This window comes from Geotrypetes seraphini, chromosome 1, assembly GCF_902459505.1.
Source record: "Geotrypetes seraphini chromosome 1, aGeoSer1.1, whole genome shotgun sequence".
In the NCBI taxonomy this organism is placed as follows: domain Eukaryota; kingdom Metazoa; phylum Chordata; class Amphibia; order Gymnophiona; family Dermophiidae; genus Geotrypetes; species Geotrypetes seraphini.
This window is the reverse complement of record NC_047084.1, coordinates 290,305,040-290,331,002: the sequence shown is the minus strand read 5'-3', so window position 1 is coordinate 290,331,002 and position 25,963 is coordinate 290,305,040. Positions and strand designations below refer to the sequence as shown.

At 39.2% G+C, this 25,963-nt stretch overlaps 1 protein-coding gene across 7 annotated transcripts in view; it reads right to left on the bottom strand.

Annotated features, from left to right (window-relative positions):
* DYSF (dysferlin) overlaps nt 1–25,963 on the bottom strand; it is a 539,803-nt gene that overhangs the window by 413,847 nt on the left and 99,993 nt on the right. For all 7 annotated transcript variants that reach the window (XR_004540213.1, XM_033953409.1, XM_033953435.1 and 4 more), the window contains exon 4: nt 12,155–12,260. Coding sequence is in view for 6 of the 7 variants with exons in the window: in XM_033953409.1 (XP_033809300.1) it covers nt 12,155–12,260 (106 nt within the window). In the remaining variant the exon portion in view is untranslated. The remainder of the gene's footprint in view (nt 1–12,154; nt 12,261–25,963) is intronic.

Here is a 25,963-nt window from a genome sequence, read left to right as displayed (position 1 = left end):
CTATTCAACAGGCAGAGGAAATACAGGGTATTCCTTGTGCAGGTCGGGAATACAAAGTCTCTGCTTATGCAGATTATATTTTGCTTCATTTGAGGAATCCTGAAACAACCATTCCACATTTACTTGATTTGATTAATAGATTTGGGAAATTTTCAGGTTATAAGATAAATTGGAGTAAATCGAAGGTTCTTCCTCTAAACGTTCATTGTTCCAAAGGATTATCTGATACATTCCCTTTCCTTTGGAAAGAAAAGGGCATAAAATATTTAGGTATTTGGATCCAAAAAACGTTGGAAGAGACGATAAAAGTAAATGAAAAATCCTTATTGCTGAAGGTCACAGAAATGTGTGAGCAATGGAACCCATTACATCTGTCTTGGTGGGGGAGAGTTCAGATAGTAAAAATTATGGTTTTGCCTGTGGTTTGTTACCAAATGGGCATGTTGCCGGTTTATTTTCAAGGGTCCTACTATAAGAAATTGAATAGTATTCTTACTAAATTTATTTGGCTGGGAAAATATGCTAGAATTGGTAAATTATCCCAACTTTTATAGGTACCATCAGGCCTATATAATGCGCCAGGGAATGTATTGGATCCTCCCCGAGCTCATGGAGCATCTTCCAAATTGGCTATATCTAGAATGGAAAATGATGTCCCCTATGAGATTATCTCATGTATTAAGTATAGATTACCTAGATATGCTAAGGACAACATTATAATATTGGACACATGGAAAACAATTAAATTTATTGATAAATTAACAGATATTCCTATATTGAAATCTATTTTTCAGTCCTTATGGTTAAACTCCAAGATCCAAGTAGGCGGTGCTGGGATCTCCTGGAAGAATTGGATGCAGGCAGGTTTTCGGACATTGGATGATGTTATTTCTAATGGAAAACTGCTTGATTTTTCATGACTGCAACAATCATTTGGCATTTTAAAATCTCAACAGTATAGGTGGTTGCAGTTGAAGCAGGCTATTCAGAGTGGGTTCCCTGAATGGAAAACTTAAAAACTTATTATAGCTTGCAGATCCTTTGCTACCAGACTGATTTAGTAGGACATCAGGCTGCCCAGTGGCACAAATTAATTTCTGAATTTTTTAATAAGAAGCCAAAAAATAGTCTTAGAGACATTTGGAGCATCGAGATAAAACAGTATATTTCTGCATCTATATGGCTACAAATTTGGACTTGGAGGTTAAAATGTACAGCGTCAGCATCTATGAGACCAACTTGGTTATTTTTATTACTTAGGATTTTTTGGACCCCAGTTCGTTTACAAAAATTAGATAGTTCCAAGTCTAATAGATGCTGGCATTATCATATTGATATAGGGACTTTGGATCATCTGTTATATTATTGTCCTTTGATACTAAATTTCTGGAAGTCAATTTGGGGACAAATTAATCTTATTCTTGATTCAGTAATTCCCTTAACCTATGAAGCCATAATTTGTTGTATGCTTTTACATGTCAAGCCTTCTTTGGATAAATATAAAAGTCGTCTTTTTTTTATCATGACGGGAATAGCTATTCAAATGGTTACACATAATTGGAAGAGCTATGACGGACTGAATTACACGTTTTGGTGGACAAATGTTTGTACCATGTATAATTTGAGAGAATGAATGCGGAGTATTTAGGATTTAGTAGTACATTTAACAGAGTGTGGAGCTCATTGACTGCATTTGCTACATCGTAATAATTGTCATGTATTTATTTATTTTTTGTTGTTGTTGTTGGTTTTCCTTACACATCCAGGGGAGGGTTGAAAGGGGATAGATTCCATACAAACGTAAGGAAGTTCTTCTTCACCCAGAGAGTGGTAGAAAGCTGGAACGCTCTTCCGGAGGCTGTTATAGGGGAAAACACCCTCCAGGGATTCAAGGCAAAGTTAGACAAGTTCTTGCTGAACAAGAACGGGTGCTGGTAGGGCTAGTCTCAGTTAGGGTGCTGGTTTTTGACCAGAGGGCTGCCGCATGAGCGGACTGCTGGGCATGATGGACCACTGGTCTGACCCAGCAGCGGCAATTGTTATGTTCTCATGTGGGAAATGTATTTTGATTATTAAAATTGCTTAATTATAATATTGTAAACACATAATTGTCTTATTGTATTAATAATTGGGAGGAGGGGGAGAAAATGATTGTTTTATGTATAAATTGTATATTTAATAGTGCGTTTTATGAAATATTTATGTTCAAGTAATTGTATTGCACTGTCAAAGTTTAAAAATCAATAAAGATTTAAAAAAAAAAAAAAAAAAGTGATGTTCTCCTCTGAATCCATATTTTGGTGAAACTCCCTAGCAGAGGTTATAAGGCAGTCATCAAACTATAAACAGTTTAGAAATATGCTTAAAACCTTATCTATTTAGAAAAATTGTTAATGCGTAGACAATATATCTTTTCAGTTACGGCTCCTCAATTGTGGAATTAATTACCAATTTATTTAAGGAAAGAACGAAATATCAATAGATTTAAGAGCAAATTAAAATGCTTTCTTTTTAAAGGTGGTTTTGATTGCTAGACATCGCAAATTAGGACCGTGCACATCAGTTTAGACCCCTGATCCCTTCAACCTTGCTGAAGACTTGATTCCTTTAAAACCCTTCCTTTTGTAGTTTCCCTTAATTGCCTCATTTGCGTTCAATTATTGTATTTCTATCCCGGTTTTCCTTATTGCTTCTGTCTGTCCGGTAAGTCATGTTTCTGCTATATGAATTTTTGTTTCCCTGTACGTTTTTATAAATTGTTTTAGAATTGTGCATTGCCTTGAATGTATGATTAAGCGATCAATCAAATTTTAAATAAACCTGAAACTTGAAGTACTCTTCCTAGGAATGCTTAGATTCTTGCTAGTGAACCGCACAGAACTCTTTGGGGCAAGTGTTGGATAGAAGTACTCATTCTAATCGTAATGTATTTAAAGCATGTTTATTTACTCCAACAACTGAATGAACTCCATTCTATCTAATATAATAAAACCCTTACCCGCGCATGCGCAGTTCAAACGGTATGATCCCTGCCACCGTGATTTGTGCCTCCATGGCCATGTTCCATTTGCGGCATGTGCAGCGGCTTGCGGCATATGCAGCGGTTTCAGCGACGGCGAGAACAACGGCAGGAGGGTGACAAGGCCGACAGGGTGCGGGTGCTGCGAGGCATCCAACTGCTACTGCTGCACAGGGAAGTGGAGGGGGAGAGGGAAAGGGGGTTGCTTTGGGGGGGGAGAGGTATGCTGGGGCAGGCAGCAATCTTGGTCTGGAGGGGACAGAAGGGGACCATGGAGAGACAGGCAGGCATGGTGCAACAGAGAGAGACAGGCAGGCTAGCGGCCAGGGAGAAAGACAGAGAAACAGACAGAAAGACAGACACACAAGGGGCCAGGGAGAGACACAGACAGAAAGAATGACAAACAGACAGGGGGGCCCTAGAGACAGACAGACAGCGGCCAAAGAGAAAGAGACAAAGAAAAAAAGACAGACAGACAGCGGCCAAGGAGAGAGAGAGAGAGAGAAAGAAAGACAGACAGGGAGCCAGGGAGAGACACAGACAGAAAGAATGACAGACATACATGGGGCCAGAGAGACAGACAGAAAGACAGACAGAGGCCAAGGAGAGAGAGAGAGAAAGAAAGAAAGAAAGTCAGACAGACAGGGGGCCAGGGAGAGACACAGACAGATAGAATGACAGACAGACAGAAAGACAGACAGCGGCCAAGGAGAGAGAGAGAGAGAGAAAGACAGACAGACAGACAAGGTGTCAGGGAGAGACACAGACAGAAAGAATGACAAACATACAGGGGCCCAGAGAGACATACAGACAGTAGCCAAAGAGAGAGAGACAAAGAAAAAAAGACAGACAGACAGATAGCGTCCAAGGAGAGAGAGAGAAAGAAAGAAAGACAGACAGACAGGGGGCTAGGAAGAGACACAGACAGAAAGAATGACAGACAGACAGAAAGACAAACAGACAGACAGCGGCCAAGGAGAGAGAGAGAGAAAGAAAGACAGACAGACAGGGGGCCAGGGAGAGACACAGACAGAAAGAATGACAAACAGACAGGATCCCAAAGAAACAGACAGACAGACAGTGGCCAAAGAGAGAGAGAGACAAAGAAAAAAAGACAGACAGCGTCCAAGGAGAGAGAGAGAGAGAGAGAGAAAGAAAGACAGACAGGGGGCCAGGGAGAGACAAAGACAGAAAGAATGACAGACAGACAATGACCAAGGAGAGAGAGAGACAGAAAAAAAGAAACAAGCAAAGACAGTCAGACAGTGGCCAAGGAAAGAGAGACAGAAAGAAAGACAGACACATCTATTCTAGCACCCGTTAATGTAACAGGCTTAAAGACTAGTATGATTTATATACCTACACCCATAAAACATAATCATGAACAAAGACACGCATTTACAATACAAATTACCAATAAAACCCTACTCATACACATAAAATGTTAAAATATTTGCACAGTCTTGTTCTCTTAAACACCATTAACTTAATTGTGTTTGGTAAAATGAGAGGTTAAAAAGCCATAGCCTTTTTCAAACTGTAGGGAAATTAAACTGAGACATAAAAAAAAGAGGCATAACTATTCTTTCCCCTCAGTCACTGACTCAGCTTGCAGTCATCAGGCTGGCATCCTCTGGGCTGAATCATGCCCAGTCACATTCCATTTCTACAAATAGAAATCTGGCTGACCTATTATTACCAGAAGCTTGGCAGCTGTTTTCCAACTGTCCTCTACTTCTTCCCTTCTCTGACACCAGTAGGCAGATTATTTAAATAGATGCAAGAGGACAAAAAATAAAATAGGATCAAATTTTAGCTTTGGAAGCCACATTCTATTTATAATTTCCATGTAAGTATATTTTGAAATTTAAAGATTGGGAATTTGTATTTTGGGATTCCCTACAGCTTGAACAATTTTTGCAACTTCATGAATTAGGAGTTAGAAAAGGTTTACACCAATTATTAATGGATCTTAGAGACTATTAAGCTATTGATCCTGATTATTTTTCTTTCTTTTTTGTTTTGGTAAAAATTTGGGTAATTTCTTCCTAAATGTGGGCTAGAGGGAAATTGTCACCATTGTTGGTAAAGGAATTTTTCTATTATGGTATTATTTATAGATCCATTCTTTACTATTATTATATAATAAGTGTTTGAAAAGCAAAATAAAGAAAGAAAAGAAAATAGGAAAATCGCTCTGTCAGCCAGATTGTGTTTGAATACACTGAGTACTTTTTTACGGATGCAATACAAAAGAAAAATTAAATAGACTTTTTTTTGTAACCAATGAAAGAGAAATGAACTGACTATGAAAAGACATTAATAGTCTTTTCTAACGGTTTCTGAGGTCTTTTTCTTCCCGTATTAATTTTATTAATTTCATAAATTGAATTCTGTTTTCTATAATATTGATTTAACGATATTGATTAGGTTCTGTAAAGATTTAGTAGGCCAAAAATAGACCAGATATTCCCTATCTGGAAACAGACCAGCATTGAAGGGAATCACAAATAAACTGGAAAAGGTTATCATGCCGCTGTACCGAGCCATGGTACACCCCCACCTGGAATACTGCATCCAGCACTGATCGCCGTACTTAAAGAAGGGCACGGTACTACTCGAAAGGGTCAAGAGAAGAGCGACTAAAATGGTTAAGGAGCTGGAGGAGTTGCTGTACAGTGAGAGATTAGAGAAACTGGGCCTCTTCTCCCTTGAAAAGAGAAGACTGAGTGGGGACATGATTGAAACGTTCAAGATAATGAAGGGAATAGACTTAGTAGATAAAGTCAGGTTGTTCACCCTCTCCAAGGTGGAGAGAACGAGAGGGCACTCTCTAAAGTTAAAAGGTGATAGATTCCGTACAAATGTAAGGAAGTTCTTCTTCACTCAGAGAGTGTGGAAAACTGGAACGCTCTTCCAGAGGCTGTTATAGGGGAAAACACCCTCCAGGGATTCAAGACAAAGTTAGGCAAGTTCCTGCTAAACCAGAACGTACGCAGGTAGGGCTAGTCTCAGTCAGGGCACTGGTCTTTGACCTACGGGCTGCGCGGGAGCGGACTGCTGGGCACGATGGACCACTGGTCTGGTTCTTATGAATATCCAAGCTCAGCGCCGACCATGGGAGTTAGCTGGTCTTCCTACCACATAATATTTAATAAAGTACAAAATTGCAAAAGTTTGGTATTCGTCTGATATTCCTTGGTTAGGTGAAGGTCAATTTATACCAATGGAAAGCACCATCTATTGAATATAACGTTATCTTTAACATTCTAAACCAATTTGACACATGTTGCAACAGAGCAGAATGAGAAGTAATGCTGTAATCTACCTTTCAAACAAGATTAAAGCTAACACTCTTAACCCAAATTAACTATGTTTAAGTTTATTAGGTCTGATATACTGGCTTTCATATTTATTTATTCATTAGGTACCACTTATATTCTAAGTGGTTACATTGAAAACTAATCAGATGCTCTAAGTATTTCCATGTAATATAAGCAAAGCAGTTCACACATAAAACTAAGGAAACATAATGAAAGCTTTTATCTCCAACTAAAGTCACGTCAATAAGCTTAACCAAAGTTTTACACATCTCATTAGCTAGCTGCATTACCTGATCAAAGAGTCTGGTTTTTGAAAAGAAAGGAAATCTTTAATTAGTCAGATCTCTAGGAGCCCCTTCCAAAGTACAAGCAAAAATAACAGGGGAAGGTTCTCCTAAAGACACAACTTTAGTTTGAGTAGTGGCATGCCAAGGGCGGGGCAGCGGATGCAGTCCATCCTGGGTGCAGGCAGTAAGAAGGTACACGGTACAGAGTTTTCCTGTTTTAATACTTGGACCCAGGTTAAGCAGAAGGCACCTTTAGAGTATTTAATTTTGGTTTTATTTCCTGCATCTCAGCGCCATCTACTGGACCTTATCTACATACACCCCTGAGGAAGGCTTTTGTAGCCGAAACACGGACCGTTTTGGGATCCACTACTTTAAGGATTAAAAGACTCTTTTATCAAACCAACATACCTTTGTGTATATGTTATATACATATTATTTTATTTATGTGTGTTCAATAAACTGTTTGCCCCTGAGAATGGCTGACCGTGTCCCTTCTCACACTCTTTTTTTTGTTATATATTTTCACGTGTGGGGCTACATTTCTTTTGTTTTGTGGAATATATTGAGTTGCATTAGTCCAAACACATTCCAAATGTCTAACTCAGGGAAACAAAAGTAGAATGATTTCATCTTCCCAATCAAAACACATTAAACCATAAGAAGAGTATCCATTCAAAGGCTTTTTTGCTCGCCATCAAATCTGAGAACTGTAGAAGCTGCATAAATTCTTTCAGCTAAGTTGATTTCTAGAATTAATATGTGCAACCTCTGGCTTAAAGTTTCACTAACTTTCTCTTACAGGTAGTCTATGTCCTAATATTAAGTTTCAATTTGCTGATTTTGAGTTTATGTTTATATTTGGTCTTTTTTTTTTTTTTTTTTTTACTACTGTTATGCTATAAATGAAATTGTAAATTTTAAGTTGAACTGTACTTACTGTATACTGCTTTGGGTAAATTTCTTCATAAAGGAGATTAATAATTAAATAAATGTGATAGAATTGTACATGAAAAATAGACTCACATAACTCCTCAGGTTTCCTTAAAAAAATCACTTCCATCTTTGCTTATCTCTACAAAGATTTTCTCCTCAACCATTCAACCTAAAGGCACTGTATGTTCAGGATACGTAAATAATAATATTTCCCCAAAAATGACCTAGCCACAAACTGGAGGAAGAAAACAAAAATCACATCTGAAGTTATAGTACCTATAAGAGCCAGCAGGTGGCAGCATTAAATTAGTATACTACAGCAGATTATGTTAATACCTTGCAGCCTAGGTAAGAACTACACCCTACACAGACTGATGGAGATCACAAGTTATCAATAAATCACTGTTAGGAGAAAAAAAATTTAACTTATAGAGTCACCCACCCCAGTTTCTGCTTTTTATTTCTTCCAAATCCTCTCCACATTTCCCTTTGTTAATAATTTGATCTGCTTAAGTAAAGATGAGATACCACAATAATTATTTACCATTAAAACTGTGGGTCTTTAGTGCTTAAAAAAGAAGGGAAGGAGGAAGGAAAGAAATAACTTGACTTCTGTGTGGAACGACTTCTGCATATACAGAATTGTGAAATTCTATCTCCTACTTTCATATAAGATGCAAAGGACCAAAACTAAATGGCCTATGATAGGTTCTAGTAAGACAGAACCTGTGACAAATTCCTCAAATGATAGCAATATAGAATGCTATCACAGTATTATTATTTTATTATCTTTTGTAATTTTTGCTGCTTTATAATACATGTTAAGGACATACAGTAAAACCTTTGGATTACAAGTAACTTGGTTTGTAAGTGTTTTAGAAGACAAGCAAAACATTTTATTAAATTTTAATATGATATACAAGCAAGATCTTGCAATACAAGTACATACAGTATACATGCGTCACATCATCACAACTGAGCCAATGGTTCTTCTCTCTCTGACGCTGCAAGAGTGTAGCGACTGTTCTAAATGAGCGATGTCTTGCAATAGGAGTACATACAGTATACACGCATCACATCATCACAACAGAGCCGATGGTGCTTCTCTCTCTGATGCTGCAAGAATGTAGCGACTGTTCTAAATGAACGATGTCTTATAATACGAGTGCGGATAGTATTTTGTATTAAAGTTTTTGGGTTGTGGAACGAATCGTCTGAGTTTCCTTTATTTCTTATGGGGAAATTCGCTTTGATATCTATTCTAATCTAATGCTTGACTTTATATACTGAGTCATCATTCAAGGAAAGCTCGACTCAGTTTACAATAGTTAAGTTATTGAATAAAAAAACAGAAAAGAATAAGACTAAGTTTGGTAAAATTAATTTTCAAAGTGTTTAGCAAATAAAGTAGTTTTTAAGAATTTGCGAAAAGGTTGAAATGAGCCAGAACTCCTTAAAAGAAATGGAAGGTCATTCCACAGTTGATATAGCTTAAAAATCAGAGTGTTTTGGATTACAAGCATGTTTTCGGAATGAATTATGCTCATAAACCAAGGTTTTACTGTATTTCCCATAAAAAGATATGGCCCAGCTGAGTTAGACTTGGAAACAGAAGGCGCATCTGAAATGGTGACCCAGGTGAAGAAGAACATTCACTGTGGAAGGAAACTCAATGGTAGTGTTATAAGCTGGGCTGGGGACTCAATCATCAAAGGCTCAGAGACACAGAGGTGAAAACAAAGGGGGAATCCCAAAACTATCACCTCACCACCCAATCATCGTATGCTCAATATATTTAGTTGATATTTAGCAAATCTTTATACTGCTGTCCACCAGCAGATTATCACTCTCTCATATATTGGTCAGCAAGTTGTTTTGAGAGAGTATCTTTTGTGGGATATAGTAACAACTTGAAATAGGTAAGGAATCTGAGTTTGGAAGTCCCAAAACTTCCTTTAAATATTTGTGAAACAGTATTTCTGATGAAATAAGATGGGTTTGGGGAAAATTGACCAATCTCAGATTCCTAGATCAAAGTAAATTCTCCATATTTTCAAACTTTGAGTGCATTAATTGTGAGTCTTTAATAGCAGAGATGGATACCTTCTGCATTGTCTTACAGCTGTGTTTTTATGGATCAATGAGGTTTTGATTCCCATGTAGACGGAATTACAGTAGTCCAGCTGTGGTAGGATCATCGACTGTACAATCAGACCATAGTGATGCTGATGAAAGTATGGTCTGATGAGTCTTAGTTGCCTCATGGTGAAGAGGGACTTTTTCCGGATATTAGAGATTTGAGCTTCCATGGTTAATGTGGAATCAAGAATGCAGCCTAGGATTTTAGATGTTTTATCGATAGCGAGGGTGTGGCTTGATCGGAGAGTGATGCTTGTTGGTGCTGTCTGTTGGGCTGTGTGGAAGCATAGGATTTTGGTTTGGTTTAGTTTTAGCTTGTTGATTGTTTCCCAAGCAAAGCTCAGTCTTCCAGGTACTACTTGTACATAAAGTATTTTTAGTAAACCAACTGAACCTCAACCCGTGAGCTAAAGTATATGAACCTGCCAAAGAATCGGCTATTCATAACAGCTCACTGACATCATATGATCCCCTTCCATGCTCCCAAATGAAAATTACTAAACAAATATTTACTGTGCAAACAAAAGTCTCATATATGTTGCCTGCCACCACAAAGCTAGGGCAAGAACCTGAAAACATATCTGGAACTGTCGAGCTAAATATTCATGAAATTTGCTTATCTGTACAGTTCTTGGCATTGGAATGACCCAACAGAGTACCCCGTTTTGGCTTTTCCTTCTCCAGGGGCTATCAAGAACCATCCAATGAAACCACTTTTATTTGAATTGTCAGTGTCTTGCTAAAAAATAAATATAGTAATCAAAAATGGACATTTTATATGATTATGTTATGGTGAGGAAAACCAAAATCCTAGGTAAGAGATTCAAATTATAGACAATTTAAACTAGATGATTGTGTTGATGGATGGTTAAATACACAAACGGCTATTTGTGAGGAAAAGGAAAGAGAAAGTATGAAGCCAAAGCAAGGGAAGACAAGGCAAGGAGAAAGATTTATAATTCAATTAGTATGTATGTTTATATTTATACATTATTTAATACTTGCTTATTCCACCAATATAAGCAAACAATGACTAAGGTGATATGTATAAATAGTAAAATTCCTAATTTTTGCTGATGGAGGCAGATCTAGATAGTGTTTGGTATCGTAGAGACAAAGGCCTAGATTCACTAAAGGCACAGATCGGATCCGATCCGTGAGGGATCCGATCCGTGTCCGGGGGGCTCTATAACGATCCCAATGCATGCACAGACCATCTGTAGATGGTCTGCGCATGCGCTGGCCTTCCGTGCCCGACAGAGCTAAATTTTACTTTTTTAACTTTTTCACAAGCCCATGGTATTAACCCGTTTTAAACCCATGGGTTCAAACCACGGGCTTGCACAGCGGAGAAAGGGCAGGAGAGTCGGAGAGAATTGGGGCAGGAGATTCAGGGCAGAACAGGGCGGCAGGAGAATCGCAGTTTGAGTTGGGGCAGAGAGCAGGAGATTCAGGGCAGAGCAGTTGGAAACGACGAGAACGACTGGTCCCCAGCAGTCGCTTGTTTGCTATCAGCCAGCCCAGTCGGTGTTGCTTTTTCTTTTTTGTGAATCGCTGCCTGCCTGCCTACATTTGAATGCTGTTCCCCCTCATTTGCATGCGTGGATCGGAAGATGATCAGGACAGAAGTTAGTGAATCGGGTCGGAGGGAAAATGGGTCGCAAAGGGGTCGCTAAGTGGTCGGAACTTGATCGGTGTGAGACAGCCAGATGGGCTATAATGTGTTCAGAAAGGATAGGGTAAACAGATAAGGGGGAGAAATAGTATTTCATTCATTTAAAAGATAATAGTATAGCAACTGAACTGCAGGGAATACAGAGAAAGAAGATGGTGCCACAAGTCCTCTTGAGAAGAAAATATAACAAATATAAGACTACAATGCAATAAGGTGCTTATTGTTAGACTATTTCAGGCAGTCAAATGTGGGTTAGATTATCACATTTGAGGAATCCATCAAAGTGTATTCACTCTGCAGCTCCTCAGTATCTCTCCTCTCTGATCTCTCCTTATACTTCAACCACAATCAAAGCAGGTTTATATACAGGTACTTCAAGCATTTTTTTCCCTATCTGTTCCAGTGGGCTCACAATCTAAGGTACTTGGGGCAGTGAAGGATTAAGTGACTTGTTCAGGATCACAGAGAGCAGCACGGGCTTTGAACTCACAACCTTAGGGTGCTGAGGCTATAGCTCTAACCACTACACCACACTCTCTTAAATTCTCACTGCCGCTCCTTGTGACTCTGAGCAAGTTATTTAACCCTCCATTGTCCCAGGTACAAAATAAATACCTGTATATAATAGGTAAACTATTTTGATTGTAGCCACAGAAAGGCAGTTTATTCCGTTTCCTTTCCTATAAAGTAGCCCCATTTTTGGACTGTTCATGTAGCTGCCCTGATTTGAAATTACACCCTTACTGAGCAGAATAGTCAAAGCTTGCACTCTTACCCCTGTGTTCTGCTTCTTGGTGTCCAATAGGAAGACATTAAAGCTTGCTGTCAAGATGGGGGAACCAAGCACATCACGCAGAGGAACTCGTGCCTCACCCAAAAACCTTCCAGGGAAGAACAGAAATGCAAGATCAATAAAACATTTTGATTAACATAAATAAAGTGTCATGACTTCCTTAAAACGTGTTTATTTATTTAACTCGTTTTCTATCCTGTTCTCTTCAAACAGCTCAGAACGAGTTACAGGTTAACGTACGTAATATACAGTTAATAGATAACCATTTGCTATAGTTACAGTGCAACGGTGGGTTTTTTTTATATACAAGTTTATAGTCTAACTTGACATATACTAGAAATCTAATACCAATATACGTAGAGAGCCTTAATCGAAAGAAACGTGTAAGTCTGATTTGGACATAGGGTACTAGTCGTCCAAAATTGGCAGCCGCAAAAGATCCATACTGACTGCTGTTCTGTAGAAAACACAAGTTGGAATATTGGAGCGTACGTCACTAGCAAAATGTTAGGAGTCAGTGAAAACGCTCCAATATTCCAACTTGTGTTTTGTACAAAGCAGCACTCAGTCAGTGGCGTACCTAGGGTATGTGGCACCCGGAGCCCATCATTTTTTAACACCCCCCCCCCCATCTATATGAAAAATATGACTTTTAGTAACAATCCACATATCGCACAACAAGATTGTTGAATTGATGAAAAATTAGAATTTAAAGAGCATATTAACAACATAGTTAAAGTCTGTTTCTATAAACTACGCTTGATCCGATCTATATCTAAATTCCTTGAACCCAAATCTCGCAATATATTAATTCATTCACTAGTAATAGCGAAATTAGACTATTGTAATTCTTTGTTGCTCAATATTACTCAAAAAGAAAAACGACGATTGCAAATCATTCAAAACACTGCTATTAAATTAATCTATGATGCAAGGAAATTCGATCATGTAACTCCATTTTTCATTGACGCTCATTGGCTTCCTATTAACCAGCGCATACAGTTTAAGGTCTTATTACTTATATTTAAAACTTTGATATATAAGGAACCTCAGTGCATATCAAAAATGTTAATTCCCCATTGTTCTACACGTGCACATAGATCATCTTCTCAAAATCTATTAGTTGTTCCCTCTTTAAAAATAATAGGCACTCGTAGACCAGATATGTTCTCCATAGTGGGTCCCCAATGGTGGAATTCATTGCCCCAATACATAAAAATTGAAAAAGACATTTCTTCCTTCAAAAAATCCCTGAAAGCATTCCTTTTTAAAGAGGCTTTTAATATTTAAATTTTATTTTAAATTTTATTTTATTTTACGAATTCTGTTTTTAAGAATCCCCCTGCTCCTCGATTCTTTTCCCTTAAATGTTTTTCTTAATATAACAGATGTAACTTTTCCCCTCCTTTCCTTCCAATTGTTGTTTGTCTTGTCTGACTTCTAATGTTTATATATATTGTATGTTTTTTAACTTAAATTATCTTATTATTATGTACATCGCTTTGTATAAAGATATAGCGATTCATCAAATATTTAATAAACCTTGAACCTTGAAACCTTGAAGAGTGTACCTAGGAAAAGGCAGCATCTTAAACACTGCAGTGAGCACTAGGAACACCAACACATACATTGTAAAACTAAACAAGCCAGATCCCGCACAGTCAATTGATCCTGTAGTCAATGCCAACTGAAAACTATGTTCTTTTCATACACACAGAACAGAGATACACCATCGCCCAATATGGAATAATCACAAACTAAAAATAGAAATATGTAGACAAAAGTTAAACTGAACTGCCAAGAAACCAGACCCTGGATACAATGCAACACTACAAAAACAGTAACACATGTCCTCTAATACAGTGCAAAATATAAAGACAGTAGATGTAAATTTGAAAAAACTGATACATAACAATCAATGCTTTACAAATTAACAAATAAAAATAAAACAAATAATGAGAAATAAAAAAATACCATTTTATTGGACTAATCCCCGTAAGCTCGGTCCCCATCCCCGCAAACCACCTGATTCCATCCACACAAGCCTTGAATTGTTTATATTAAAGTATAAAAAGAAACAATATTCTGTACAATTGTCAATTTATAAATCAGTGTCTTCTCCCCACTCTCTCTTCCCCATTTCCCTTCAGCATCCTCAGCCCACTCTCTCTCCACTTTCCTTCAGCGCACGCACATAAAAATAAGCAAGTAATTTTATATAATTTTCATTCTATTCATTCATAGAAATTAAAGTCTAAATAATGCTAGTCACATAACAAAACATGATTTTACAAAAATAATTCCCTGCACAGTCAAGCCTGCAAGGATTACTAGATGTCTTTCAGCAGCTCCCCTCCCTCCCTCCCCCTTACCTTCGTGGCCAAGTCAAAATGATCTACCAACAATAAAATTTTAAAAACACAAAGCACGCAGTACGCAGAGAAAATGTTAATTATCATTTATATTCCAAGGGTTTTCAAAGAGGTCAAGGCAGATGACTTTATGCAATGTCACCTCAGTAACAACTATACAAAAATAGACAAATATTCCCCTTCCCTTTTTTACTAAACCGCGATAGCGATTTTTAGCGCAGGGAGCTGCGCTGAATGCCCCACGCTGCTCTCGATGCTCATAGGCTCCCTGCGCTAAAAAACACTATTGCGGTTTAGTAAAAGGGGGCATAGTGCAAAATATAGACAGCATATATAAATTCTCAAAACAGACACATTTTGATCACTAAATTGAAAATAAAATCATTTTTTCCTACCTTTGGTAATTTCATCAGTCTCTGGTTGCACTTTATTCTTCTGACTGTGCGTCCAATATTTCTTCCCTTCTTTCAGCCTCCTGTATGCTTCCTCTCCTCCAGACCTCATTCCCTCCCCAAACTTTTTCTTTGTTTCACTCTGCCCCTTTCTTTCTTTTTCTCTCTCTCCATACTCCCTTTCTTTCTGTATGTCTGTTTTTCTCTCTCTCCGCGCCCCATTTTTCTTAGTTTCACCCTGCCCCCTTTCTTTCTTTCTGGCTCCCTGTCCCACCCTATCTTTCTTTCTCCCTGCCCTCCCATATGCCACCACCATTGGGAAAATGCTACCACCGCCACTGGGGAATAGGCTGCTACTGCCGCCATCGGGAACAGGCCGGCGCTGAGTTCGCCCTGCTTCTCTTCCCCGCGGGGCCAACCAACTCTCGCCACCCGACGTCAATTCTAACGTCGGAGAGGACATTCTGGGCCAGCCAGGCAGCAATTGGCTGGCCCAGAACGTCCTCTCCGACGTCAGAATTGGTGGCGAGAGTTGGTCGGCCCCACAGGGAAAAGCAGGGAGAACTTGGCGCCGGCCTTTTCCCGATGGCGGCGGTGGCACTCAAGTGGCTAAAGAGACGCAATTTGCCGGCCTAGGGAGAACACTTGAGGGTGGCTAGCTGTGCACCCCCTTGGGGCGTAAACCCGGGGCAGACCGCCCCCACCCCCACCCCACTCCCACCTTGGTATGCCACTGTCTGTACCTCACTCCCTCCCTATGACCAAAAATTCTCCTTTCTTCTATTCCCCGTGTACACAACCATCTTTTCCCTCCCTTCCTCTCTCCCAAGTCCATGCCTTCTGTGTCCAAAAATGCATTCCCTCCCCCACCTCAGTATCTCTTTCCCTCCCTTCCTCTCTCCCAAGTCCATGCCTTCTGTGTCCAAAAACACATTCCCTCCCCCACCTCAGCATCTCTTTCCTTCCCTTTCTCTCTCCCAAGTTCATGCCTTCTATGTCCAAAAACCCATTCCATCCCCCACCTCAGCATCTCTTTCCCTCCCTTCCTCTCTCCCAAGTTCATGCCTTGTGTCCAAAACGCACTCCCTCCCTCCTTTTGTGTTTCGCGTTTGCCTCCCAGCCCATCTTAGCAACTTTCTCAGCAAAATGTAGCTTGAGCCGCGAGGCTCATCTTCTATTCCTGCCTGTCCTGCCTGTCCTGCCGCGCATACATAACCGACCGGAAGTCTTCCCCGAAGTCAGCGCTGACGTCAGAGGGCAGGCTTTGCTTAAGCCCTCCCTCCGACGTCAGCGCTGACATCAGGGAAGACTTCCGATCGGCTATATGTGAGCGGCAGGGCAGGTAGGAGCAGAAGACGAGCCTCGCGGCTCGAGTTATATTTAACCCCACGGGTCCCCCGTCGTCCCCGATCAGCTTTCTCTCCTGTGCACCCCCTTGGGGCGTGCACCCGGTGCTGACCTCCCTCCTCCCCCCCCACCCCCACCCCCTCTAGGTTCGCTACTGCACTCAGTGTCCCCTGAGGAAGAAATGTTTCCATGCTGAAACCTTGATCCTTGTAGGGGCGATACGTATTTTAAAGAATAAAACATCCATCTGGTTGGAGAGTTACTTCTCTTGCCTTTTATATTGTCTCACCCCAGGTATTAATAAATCACAAAGAAAGGACCTCACGTTTTATAGATGTCAGAATTATATTGCTCCTTGGAACCCTTATGCTGTGTTCAGCCGTCTTTTTGGAGACTTTTCTCCTCACAGCCCACCAGTGTTTTTTAAGGTCTTCACAGGGCCAGCTCAACTAAAGGACTAGAGAGGCACTGGCCCAGGGCACTAGAGATACAGGGTGCCAAAATCCCTAGCCTGAGCTCACCAACAGTGCTTCACCTGGTCCAAAACTTTCTTCCCTTCTCTCGCTAGCCCCTGGTCTCTCCCTTCCTCCTCCTCCATCCGCAGCTCTCTGAACATTACCTTGCATTGCTGGTAGCAACAGTATGCCCAGCAGGCTGCTTTTGGCCAGCCCTGAGTCTTTGCCACTATTCATTGAGTGAAAATATGTCCTCCTATTCATTTTAAAAGTACGTATTACCATGTAACTTCATTGAGTGTCCCCTAGGTTTTCTGAAAGAATAAAACAATCAATTTACATTTACCCAATCTACTCCATTCAAGATTTTGTAGACTTCTATCATATTCCTCCCCCACCCCCCAGCCATCCAAGCTGAAGAACCCTAACCTTTTAAGCCTTTCCTTACAAGAACTAAATGTTCGATAGTAGATGGATTTCTTAAATAATTATATTTAGAAATATTCACTATAATGCCATACGATTAAATCTCCAAATACTGCACAGATCTTCAGCACTAGTGACTTTTCTTTTAAATTATATTCTTCATTTACATTCTTCAGAGCCTCAGAGCCACCACTCCACCGCTCAATAAATTTTCATAGCAGCAAGCTTTACGTGCCTAATCGTCATCGGCTCACTTTTAACTTATTAAAAGTCTTCAAATATTTTTTTTTATATATAAACCAACTTATAGATATATGTGGTGAAATCTTAAATATTAAAGCTTTAAATGTAACACTTATCTTACTTGTTTCACACTCTTTTAGCTCAGCCCGAGCTGTGAAACAAATAAGATAAGTGTTACATTTAAAGAGATGCATATTAATGCCTATGTCAGTCCATGCCCATTCTCTGCCCCTAACCATGCCCACTTTTCAGGTAGGAACAGGTAGATACCAGTAGGCACCTTGATATAGGCGCCACTAGGCACCTCACCAAGTTTCCCGTGGAACTTAAATTGGTTTTTAATTTTTTTTATTGGCTTTTAATGGCGTTTTCAATTACCACGCCAATTAAAAAATTTTGAGTTCCAAGCAGAACTCGGCTTGGCACCACTGATCTAGATGCCTAGCCCCATTTATAGAACCATGGCCCTTGTGTCTAGCTCTTACATGCATAACTGCCAATTATTGCTGCCAATCATGCATGCAATTGCTATTATCCCATAAACTGGGTTCTCTTTTGGCCCCTAAATTTAGGTTCCAGCGTATAGAATTGGATTTTAGGACTTCTGTCCTATTGTGATTATAGGGGGAAGAAAAGCTTATTAAATCGGGCCCACAGTATATCAAGTGTTATCCTGACGTGGTGTTTTTCTGTACCTAGATAGATTGTGGGCACACCAGAACAGACAGAGAAAAATGCTTGAGTACCTGAATAAATCCATGTAAACCGTTCTGAGCTCCCCTGGGAGAATGGTATAGAAAACTGAATGAATGAATGGATATACATGGCATTGCAGAATGTTTTCTTGCTGTAGGTGTCAAATCACAGAAGTCAGACACATCATTTGAATATGACTGGGCTTTCTTTCTTAATCCAGTTGGGTTAGCAAATAACACAGTAGGACATATTTTCCTGGGTTTTAGTCCTACTATGAATCAGCAATGTGTTAGAGGGAGTTAAGAGGAAGTGCAATTTCCTCTCCAAATGTAAAATACATAAACATCTACAACTTAAAATAAACATAGTCTGATTGGCAGTCTTTCCAAACCATGCTAAAGCATACCCCTTTCATACAACACTTACCATTTGCACCTGTTAATAGCAAATTTGGAAGTATAAATCAGCCTGCATATATAAGTAGCAATTTTAGAAAGGGTGCTACTTATACATACGTATGTGTCACACTCTAGGAAAAGATACCGAGTCTTAGTGCACGCTTACTTGAGAAAGGAGGCAACGGTGACAGTTGGGTTCTATTTATTTGCTGAATTATATTGTCAATTGAAATGGTATATCTCTGGCAAATGAAATGATAGAAAGATGTGATTTGTTGCATTTGAATCAACATCTTCTTGATTACTTAGCCAGCTGAATAATTCAATTTCTAAGACTTGGTCCCTTTTCTTGGATTATGACACATATGTGCAATGACTTGTAGAGAGATCAAGGAGGTATGTTCTGGCTAGTCAGAGTGGATAAAAATCAATGATTTTAAAAAAAATTATAAAATCAGGGTTTTTTTTATTTAAATTGGATTTTTTTAAAATAAAATGCTTTTTGAGGAAAATTCTATCTAAAGATAGTTTTCTATTTAAGATATAGTCCAAAAGTTATTGATCATGAAATAAGGATTCATTTTTAATTGTGTAGCATAAGGCTGTATATGCATGAAATGTTTAAATATTTTGGTAAGTCTTGATGGGTAAAGTAATGTCTACAATTATCCTGTTGTATGTGCTTGTATAACAGAAGAATGGAATGTCTTTCTTGCAGTAATAATTGAAACTGCAGGAAATACACATATATAGAATACTTACAGGAAGTAGCAGCAAAAACTTTAAAAAAGTGAACAAAAAATTCAAATGTCTAGTTTGCAGTTTAATCACATACAATGCTGCAAATGTATTTAAGATTAGTAGAAATTTAGAAGAGCATGAAGAGAATACCAAGCTAATATCATATGGTTGCAGTGCTCATTTCCTGCCCCTCATAGCCAAAGACTTCAGTGACCCAGAAATAAAGACAAATGTCATTGAAATTGTAGCAGCTCTGAAAAGAATGAGTGGAACCAAACTAACGCTCCCACTAGATGATAGATAGAACTCTGTAGTGGATATCAAGAACTGTCTTATTCTGATGACATCTGTTGTAAATATTAAGAATATCTTTACACATCCAGGGAGGGTGGAGGAGGGAAATGTATGTTGAGGAGTTAAAATATTTAATTATAATATTGAAATCACATCATATGTAATATTGTATTAATAATTAAGATGAGGATGGGAGTAAATGATTGTTTAATGTAATAATTGTATAGTTATTAGTGTGTTCCATGCAGTATTTATGATTTACCAATTGTATTGCATTATCAAAGTTTGAAAATCAATAAAGATTTAAAGAAAAAAAAAAAATACCAGCAAGAATAAGTCTGAAGAAAACCTTGATTTAAATCAAGTCATTCTGACTAGTGATTTAAATTGATTTGATTTAAATCAAATCAACCCTGTGGCTAGTCCTTCAAAGTACACATGCATTCTATAATAAAGAATGACAATCCACATACATCCAGGAAAACATCCCTTGGACATTTATACCTGCTATGAGTTATGCATAACTATTAGCTAACTTCTCATTTGATCTTAAGGCTCAGAGGAAAACCAGAGGGTGGAACTGGCCTTACCTTACTGGCTTTCAAAACCACCTCAGAATAGTAAATGGTTTATGGTTTATTTAGTTATATCCCCCTTTACTAAAGTGGGATACAATACCACATTACATTACATTAGTGATTTCTACTCCGCCATTACCTTGCGGTTCAAGGCGGATATGAATTGTCAGGACATTTAGAGGTACATAAGGAATAGTCTGGACATTTTCTAAGTTGCTAAGGATTGGAGAGTATTGCAGGTGATGCTTGAGATAGATCTAGCTGTGTTAGTTTGGTTTTATGTATTTTTTGAATAGTAGGGTTTTTGTTTCTATTTTTAAGGTTTTAGTAAGCTGGAGAGTTAAGAAGAGACAGGGAAATGTCGGCCTCTCCTTATTGGTTGACTAGCCCAGAGGCTATAGCTCAGGGTGATCTCATGAGTATGAAACACTACTTTTAATACAGGATGCTGTGAGATTAACCAAGCAACAGCTTAGTAAGTAACTTCTTCATTGAAGGTATGATAAATTACGGTATATTTTATAAGACAAGGAGTATACTAGTGAAACTTCCTTTATATAATTATATCTGCAGAATTGTGAATGATATATGAAAGTCCAGAAGCCCTGAAGAAACGGCAGTGATCCGTGAAATGTTGGCTATACAAGGGACGCCATAGAAGTCTGTATCAACATTTAGCATTGCTGTTTAAATCTCATTTTCCTCTCTAGAACTTTAGTGGTAAAGGGTGAATCCCAAAGGAAGTTTTTTCAACCAATGATGTGGGCGGAGATGGTTTGAGCTACAGCTACAGCTACAGACCTGAGGCTTTTTCTTCCATGGGATAAAACCCATCAGCTATTAAAGTGGAGTTGCACCTAAGTTAGGCGCACAATGGCAGCTAAGTCAAAAACATGCCCATGATCCGCCCCTAACCACACCTATTTTAGAAAGATGCTTTTTATGTATCTAACATTGTTAACTTCAATTAACATATCTGTTGTTAAGTTCCATTTATCGGTGCCTATTTAGTCTATTAATCAATTAAGTTAGGTGTCTACATTGGCTAGGTGCACCAATGTAGGTGCCTAACTTTAGGCAGGCTTTACAGAATTTGGGGGTAAATGCGTAAGTGCTAAGCATGCCCCTACCCCATCTGTGCCCATCCCAGGTCCATCCCCCCTCCCAGTTGTGTGCTATGAATTTTGTACACACACTTTGTAGTTATATACATAACTACTAATAAGTGCCAAGTAATACCAATTATAGCCAATAATTGGTTGTAAACAACTAGTTATTACATTAAAGTGTACGGCTTTGTGTGCTAGTGTGAACTTTTGCGCCATTTATAGAACTAGGGAGTATAGGGGAAGTGCCTCAATAACATGCAATGGGACTGTATTCTAATTAGAATATGAATGAGCAAACTTTCACAGTCTGAATCCAGCAAAGGAGATGATTTGGATAGGCTGGAATGAGTTTCAATGGCAACTCCAGTAGTTGGAACCTAAGGACTGAACCGGGTAGGTTTCTAAGGTCTATTACCCAGAAATAACAAAGGAAAAAAAAAGGCATTTGAATTTAATCATGAAATTGTAATGCATGCGATTACAGGGCAGACTGGATGGACCATTCAGGTCTTTATCTGCCGTCATTTTCTATGTTACTATAACACCTGGGCTTCCAGGGGTCACTATACAATACAGTACTAGCGTTAACTTGCCCGCAGTTAGATCTGGTGGACTGCGAGTGCCTTAATGTGGTTGGAATCTGTGTAACTTGCAGCATTCTGTAATTGGGAGCCACACACATGTCCCACCCATGCTCCATCCATATTTAGGCCCCTTTGCAGTTATAGGCTATAGCATTTATGGGACCCCCCTTATAGAACAGTAAACTTAGGTTGTTTAAATGTGGAAGTGCTAATTTTCTCTACATTTATACACATAGGTGCTTATAGAACAGCCATTTAAGGGGATAATTCTATGATTTGTCATCTCCAATTAAGCACCCCAAGGATGCATGGTGAGACCCTATTCTATAACAGCACCTGGATGCACAGATTCTATTACAGAATGCTAATGTAATACAGTTTCAACATGCTTCGCATGTACATACTTGTAAGTACGTTATCCATAGATTTGGCATAACAGCAGTCACGTAAATGAAGAAAGGATAAGATGCTGCAGAAGTTGAATGTCTCATATAGGATATATGCAGACGATATTCAGTTTTTCATTCCAGTTCAGCTATCCTTCACAGAAAGTGTGAATCAGCTTAATGTTATTATGACAGCTATATAAGGTTGGATGACTGCAAATAAATTGATGTTAAATTTGTCAAAGACCAACATAATGTTGGTGTCCAAGGAATGTGACTCTGACTATTGTTCTGTAATCACTATCCTTGACATCCCAATACAATTATCCACTCAAGTGAAGAATCTGGATGTGATATTGGATTCTCAGCTGACATTTTGGCCCTATTTGCATCAGGTAATAAAAAAAAAAAAAAACTATTTTAAATTGAGAATGTTGAACAAAGTTATCGGGGATTGATTATTGTAATATTGCCTTTTTGGGAATCTCTACTACTTGTTTCCATGCTTTGCAAGTTGCACAAAATTCAGTGATACATTTTTTGGATGGATTATCTAACCTTGACCATGTTTCTTCCTATCTGATCTCTTTGTACTGGTTGCCAATAGAATATAGAGTGAGATTTAAACTGCTATTATTGGTTTACCTGAGCTTACAGCAGTAGGCACCTGAGTACCTGTGGACTTGTTTGGAAATTTATGTGCCTTCACGTACATTGCACTCTGCTACCCCATATGGGCTTCTTGGACTTTTTGTCAACAATTGCACTTACGGTCTGTAAAGAAGGATTCCTTTTCTTGTGCAGGTCCCTTGGAATGAACAGGCACCCTGTGACAATTCAACATCAGAAGAATTTGCATGTATTTAAGAAACTATTAAAGCGGAATCTATTTGGTTTGATGACAGCAGCCCTTTAAAGCTTCAACACTTGGATTTCTTTATATTTTGCTGGCAAGTATATTGTATTTTGTTTGTCTTTTTAACTATGTATGTTATATTGTTATCTACCTTGGACAAAGGCAGAATATAAGTCAATAAACCATAAACCATAACTTACCATATTCTGTAAGTTACACATGTAAGTGGGAGCCCCCCCCTACCCATATGCTCCATGTGTACATCCCTTTTACAAATATGTGATATGCCACTTATGTCATTGCAGAATAGAACAATATTCTAAACTCTCCCCACTTATGCAACAATATGTCTGAAAACGTCTGCTTAGACAAAAGAAAAAGCCTCAGATCATAGGTGAACCACTGTGTGTGTGGTTCTACCTGCTAGACATCACCATCATAAAAAAACTTTCACCTATTGAGTGACTTCAAACAACAGGGTGAATTCATGGTTTAACAATTTTTATTGAGGACAACTGAACAGCAGATAATGCAGTACATATCAACATGTCTCAGAAATAGAGAGCAATGCATACAAAAAAGAAAAATGCTGAAGTCCAGGTCACCCTATTTTCTAATCAACACAGTCTCCTAGAAAACCAAATAACCCCCCTTGCCTCTCCCCCAAAGCCTACCCAAATTGGGGAGATCCGACAGGGTAAAACCTCCCAGTAGTACCAGAAACAGCCCAATACCACCAAAACCTAACATTGTTCCCCCTATACCCATAACATAGAAACATAGAAAAATGACGGCAGAAAAGGGCCAAAGCCCATCAAGTCTGCCCACTCCAGTGACCCTTCCCCCATGAGTTTGCTCACCAACCTCCTGCCCTTACCTCATTAGAGATCCCACATGAATATCCCATTTATTTTTGAAATCTGCCACGCTGTTGGCCTCAATCACCTGCCGTGGGAGTTCATTCCAATGATCGACCACCCTCTCAGTGAAGAAATACTTTCTGGAGTCACCATGAAATTTCCCTCCCCTGATTTTCAGCGGATGCCTCTGGTGGATGAAGGTCCCATAAGATGAAAGATATCCTCTTCCATCAACAATGAACAAATCAACCCTAAAAGATAGAATTCCCCCCCCCCCCCAACCTCCCAAGAACTCTCAGCCCGGGAACACAGCACCCAGACTGGACCCTTCCAATACAGAAATTCCTAAGGAAAAACTATGACCAAACCCCTACTATCCTCAAAACAATACACATACATTAAGAATTCATATCTTACAAGGCACCCATGAATAAATAATTACCAAATACCCCCTCCATTACCATGTCATGTAATAATCCCTGAACATCATCTCCAAGACCCCCCAATAGCCCTGAACCGTCCCACCCCCAAAGCCTAATAACCCCCTCCCCCATTACCACCGTGAGAAACACTCTAGATTGGGGTGAAGTCCTTGCATCCCAACGGGTGCAGTCTGCTTCTTTTGATTTTGTCCTAATATCTATCTAGAGCAGAGGTGTCAAAGTCCCTCCTCGAGGGCCGCAATTCAGTCAGGTTTTCAGGATTTCCACAATGAATATGCATGAGATCTATTTGCATGCACTGCTTTCATTGTATGCTAATAGATCTTATGCATATTCATTGGGGGAAATCCTGAAAACCCGACTGGATTGCGGCCCTCGAGGAGGGACTTTGACACCTCTGCTCTAGATAGATATTAGGACAAAATCAAAAGAAGCAGACTGCACCCGTTGGGATGCAAGGACTTTATATAAGGGTCCCAAATGCTCAGGTATAAAAGCTTCCTTTTCCGAGACCCCCAAGCATCCCTAGCCTCCTAAGTAGCCAACTGGTGCAACTAATTACGTCAGTGCCAGGAAGCTGATGGATCTACAACCGTCCAATATTGGAGAATATATTTACGGGCCAACAGGCACAGCTTCCTACAAAGGGTCAGACTGCCCCTTGGTAAAGGACCATAGTCCTCAGGCAAATCCAACACCAATTGTGTGGACATAACCTCGTATATGTCACAATGCTCCTCCAAAAGTGTTGGATAACAGGACAAGTCCAAAAAGCATGTCCCAGCATATGTTCCCTCTGCCCACACTTAGTATAGAGGGGCGACTGGAGGCCTTCACTATAAAATAACTGTTTTTGTGTGAAATAGGGTGAATTTAACTTCAAAAATAAAAAGACTTAGGGCTCCTTTTATCAAGGTGCGCTACGGGGATTAGTGCGTCAGATATTTCATCACGCGCTAACCTCCGTGGCACACCAAAAAACTAAAGCCTCGTCAATGGAGGCGTTAGCGACTAGCGCGGCAGGCGGCAGGCCCTTAAATATGGATCCCTCCCATTCCCGCCAACGCTAACGTTTCATGGATATCACACCACTTCTCAGGGCTGTTGGACCTCTATTCTTATATTTATGGTTCTGTGGTTTCACCTTCCCAAAACAGCACAGAACTGTAAATATAAGAATAAAGGTTCAACTGGGAGGGACCCATATTTAAGTCTTTTTATTTTTGAGGTTAAATTCACCCTGTCATTTCACATAAAAAGTTATTTTATAGTGGAGGCCTGCAGTCGCCCCTCTGTACTAACTGCGGGCAGAGCGAACATACGCTGGGACATGCTTTTTAGACTTGCCCTGTTATCCTGTAAAGCAGACTAAATACACAAATAAATAAAAACCTATTTTGCCATGGGTGCCCATAGGAAGCACTATAATTCTATAAGTCATCTTCACATATGTATACAAATATATATGTGTATAATGCCTTCTATAAAATTATCTTACATGTAAAAGTAAACATGTTGGCAAGATCATACATATTTGTATGTATGTTCAATGTTGGCAAGTTCTGGGGTGGAGTGTGCACAAAGGGATGATTTTATGTGGGTACTTCAGAA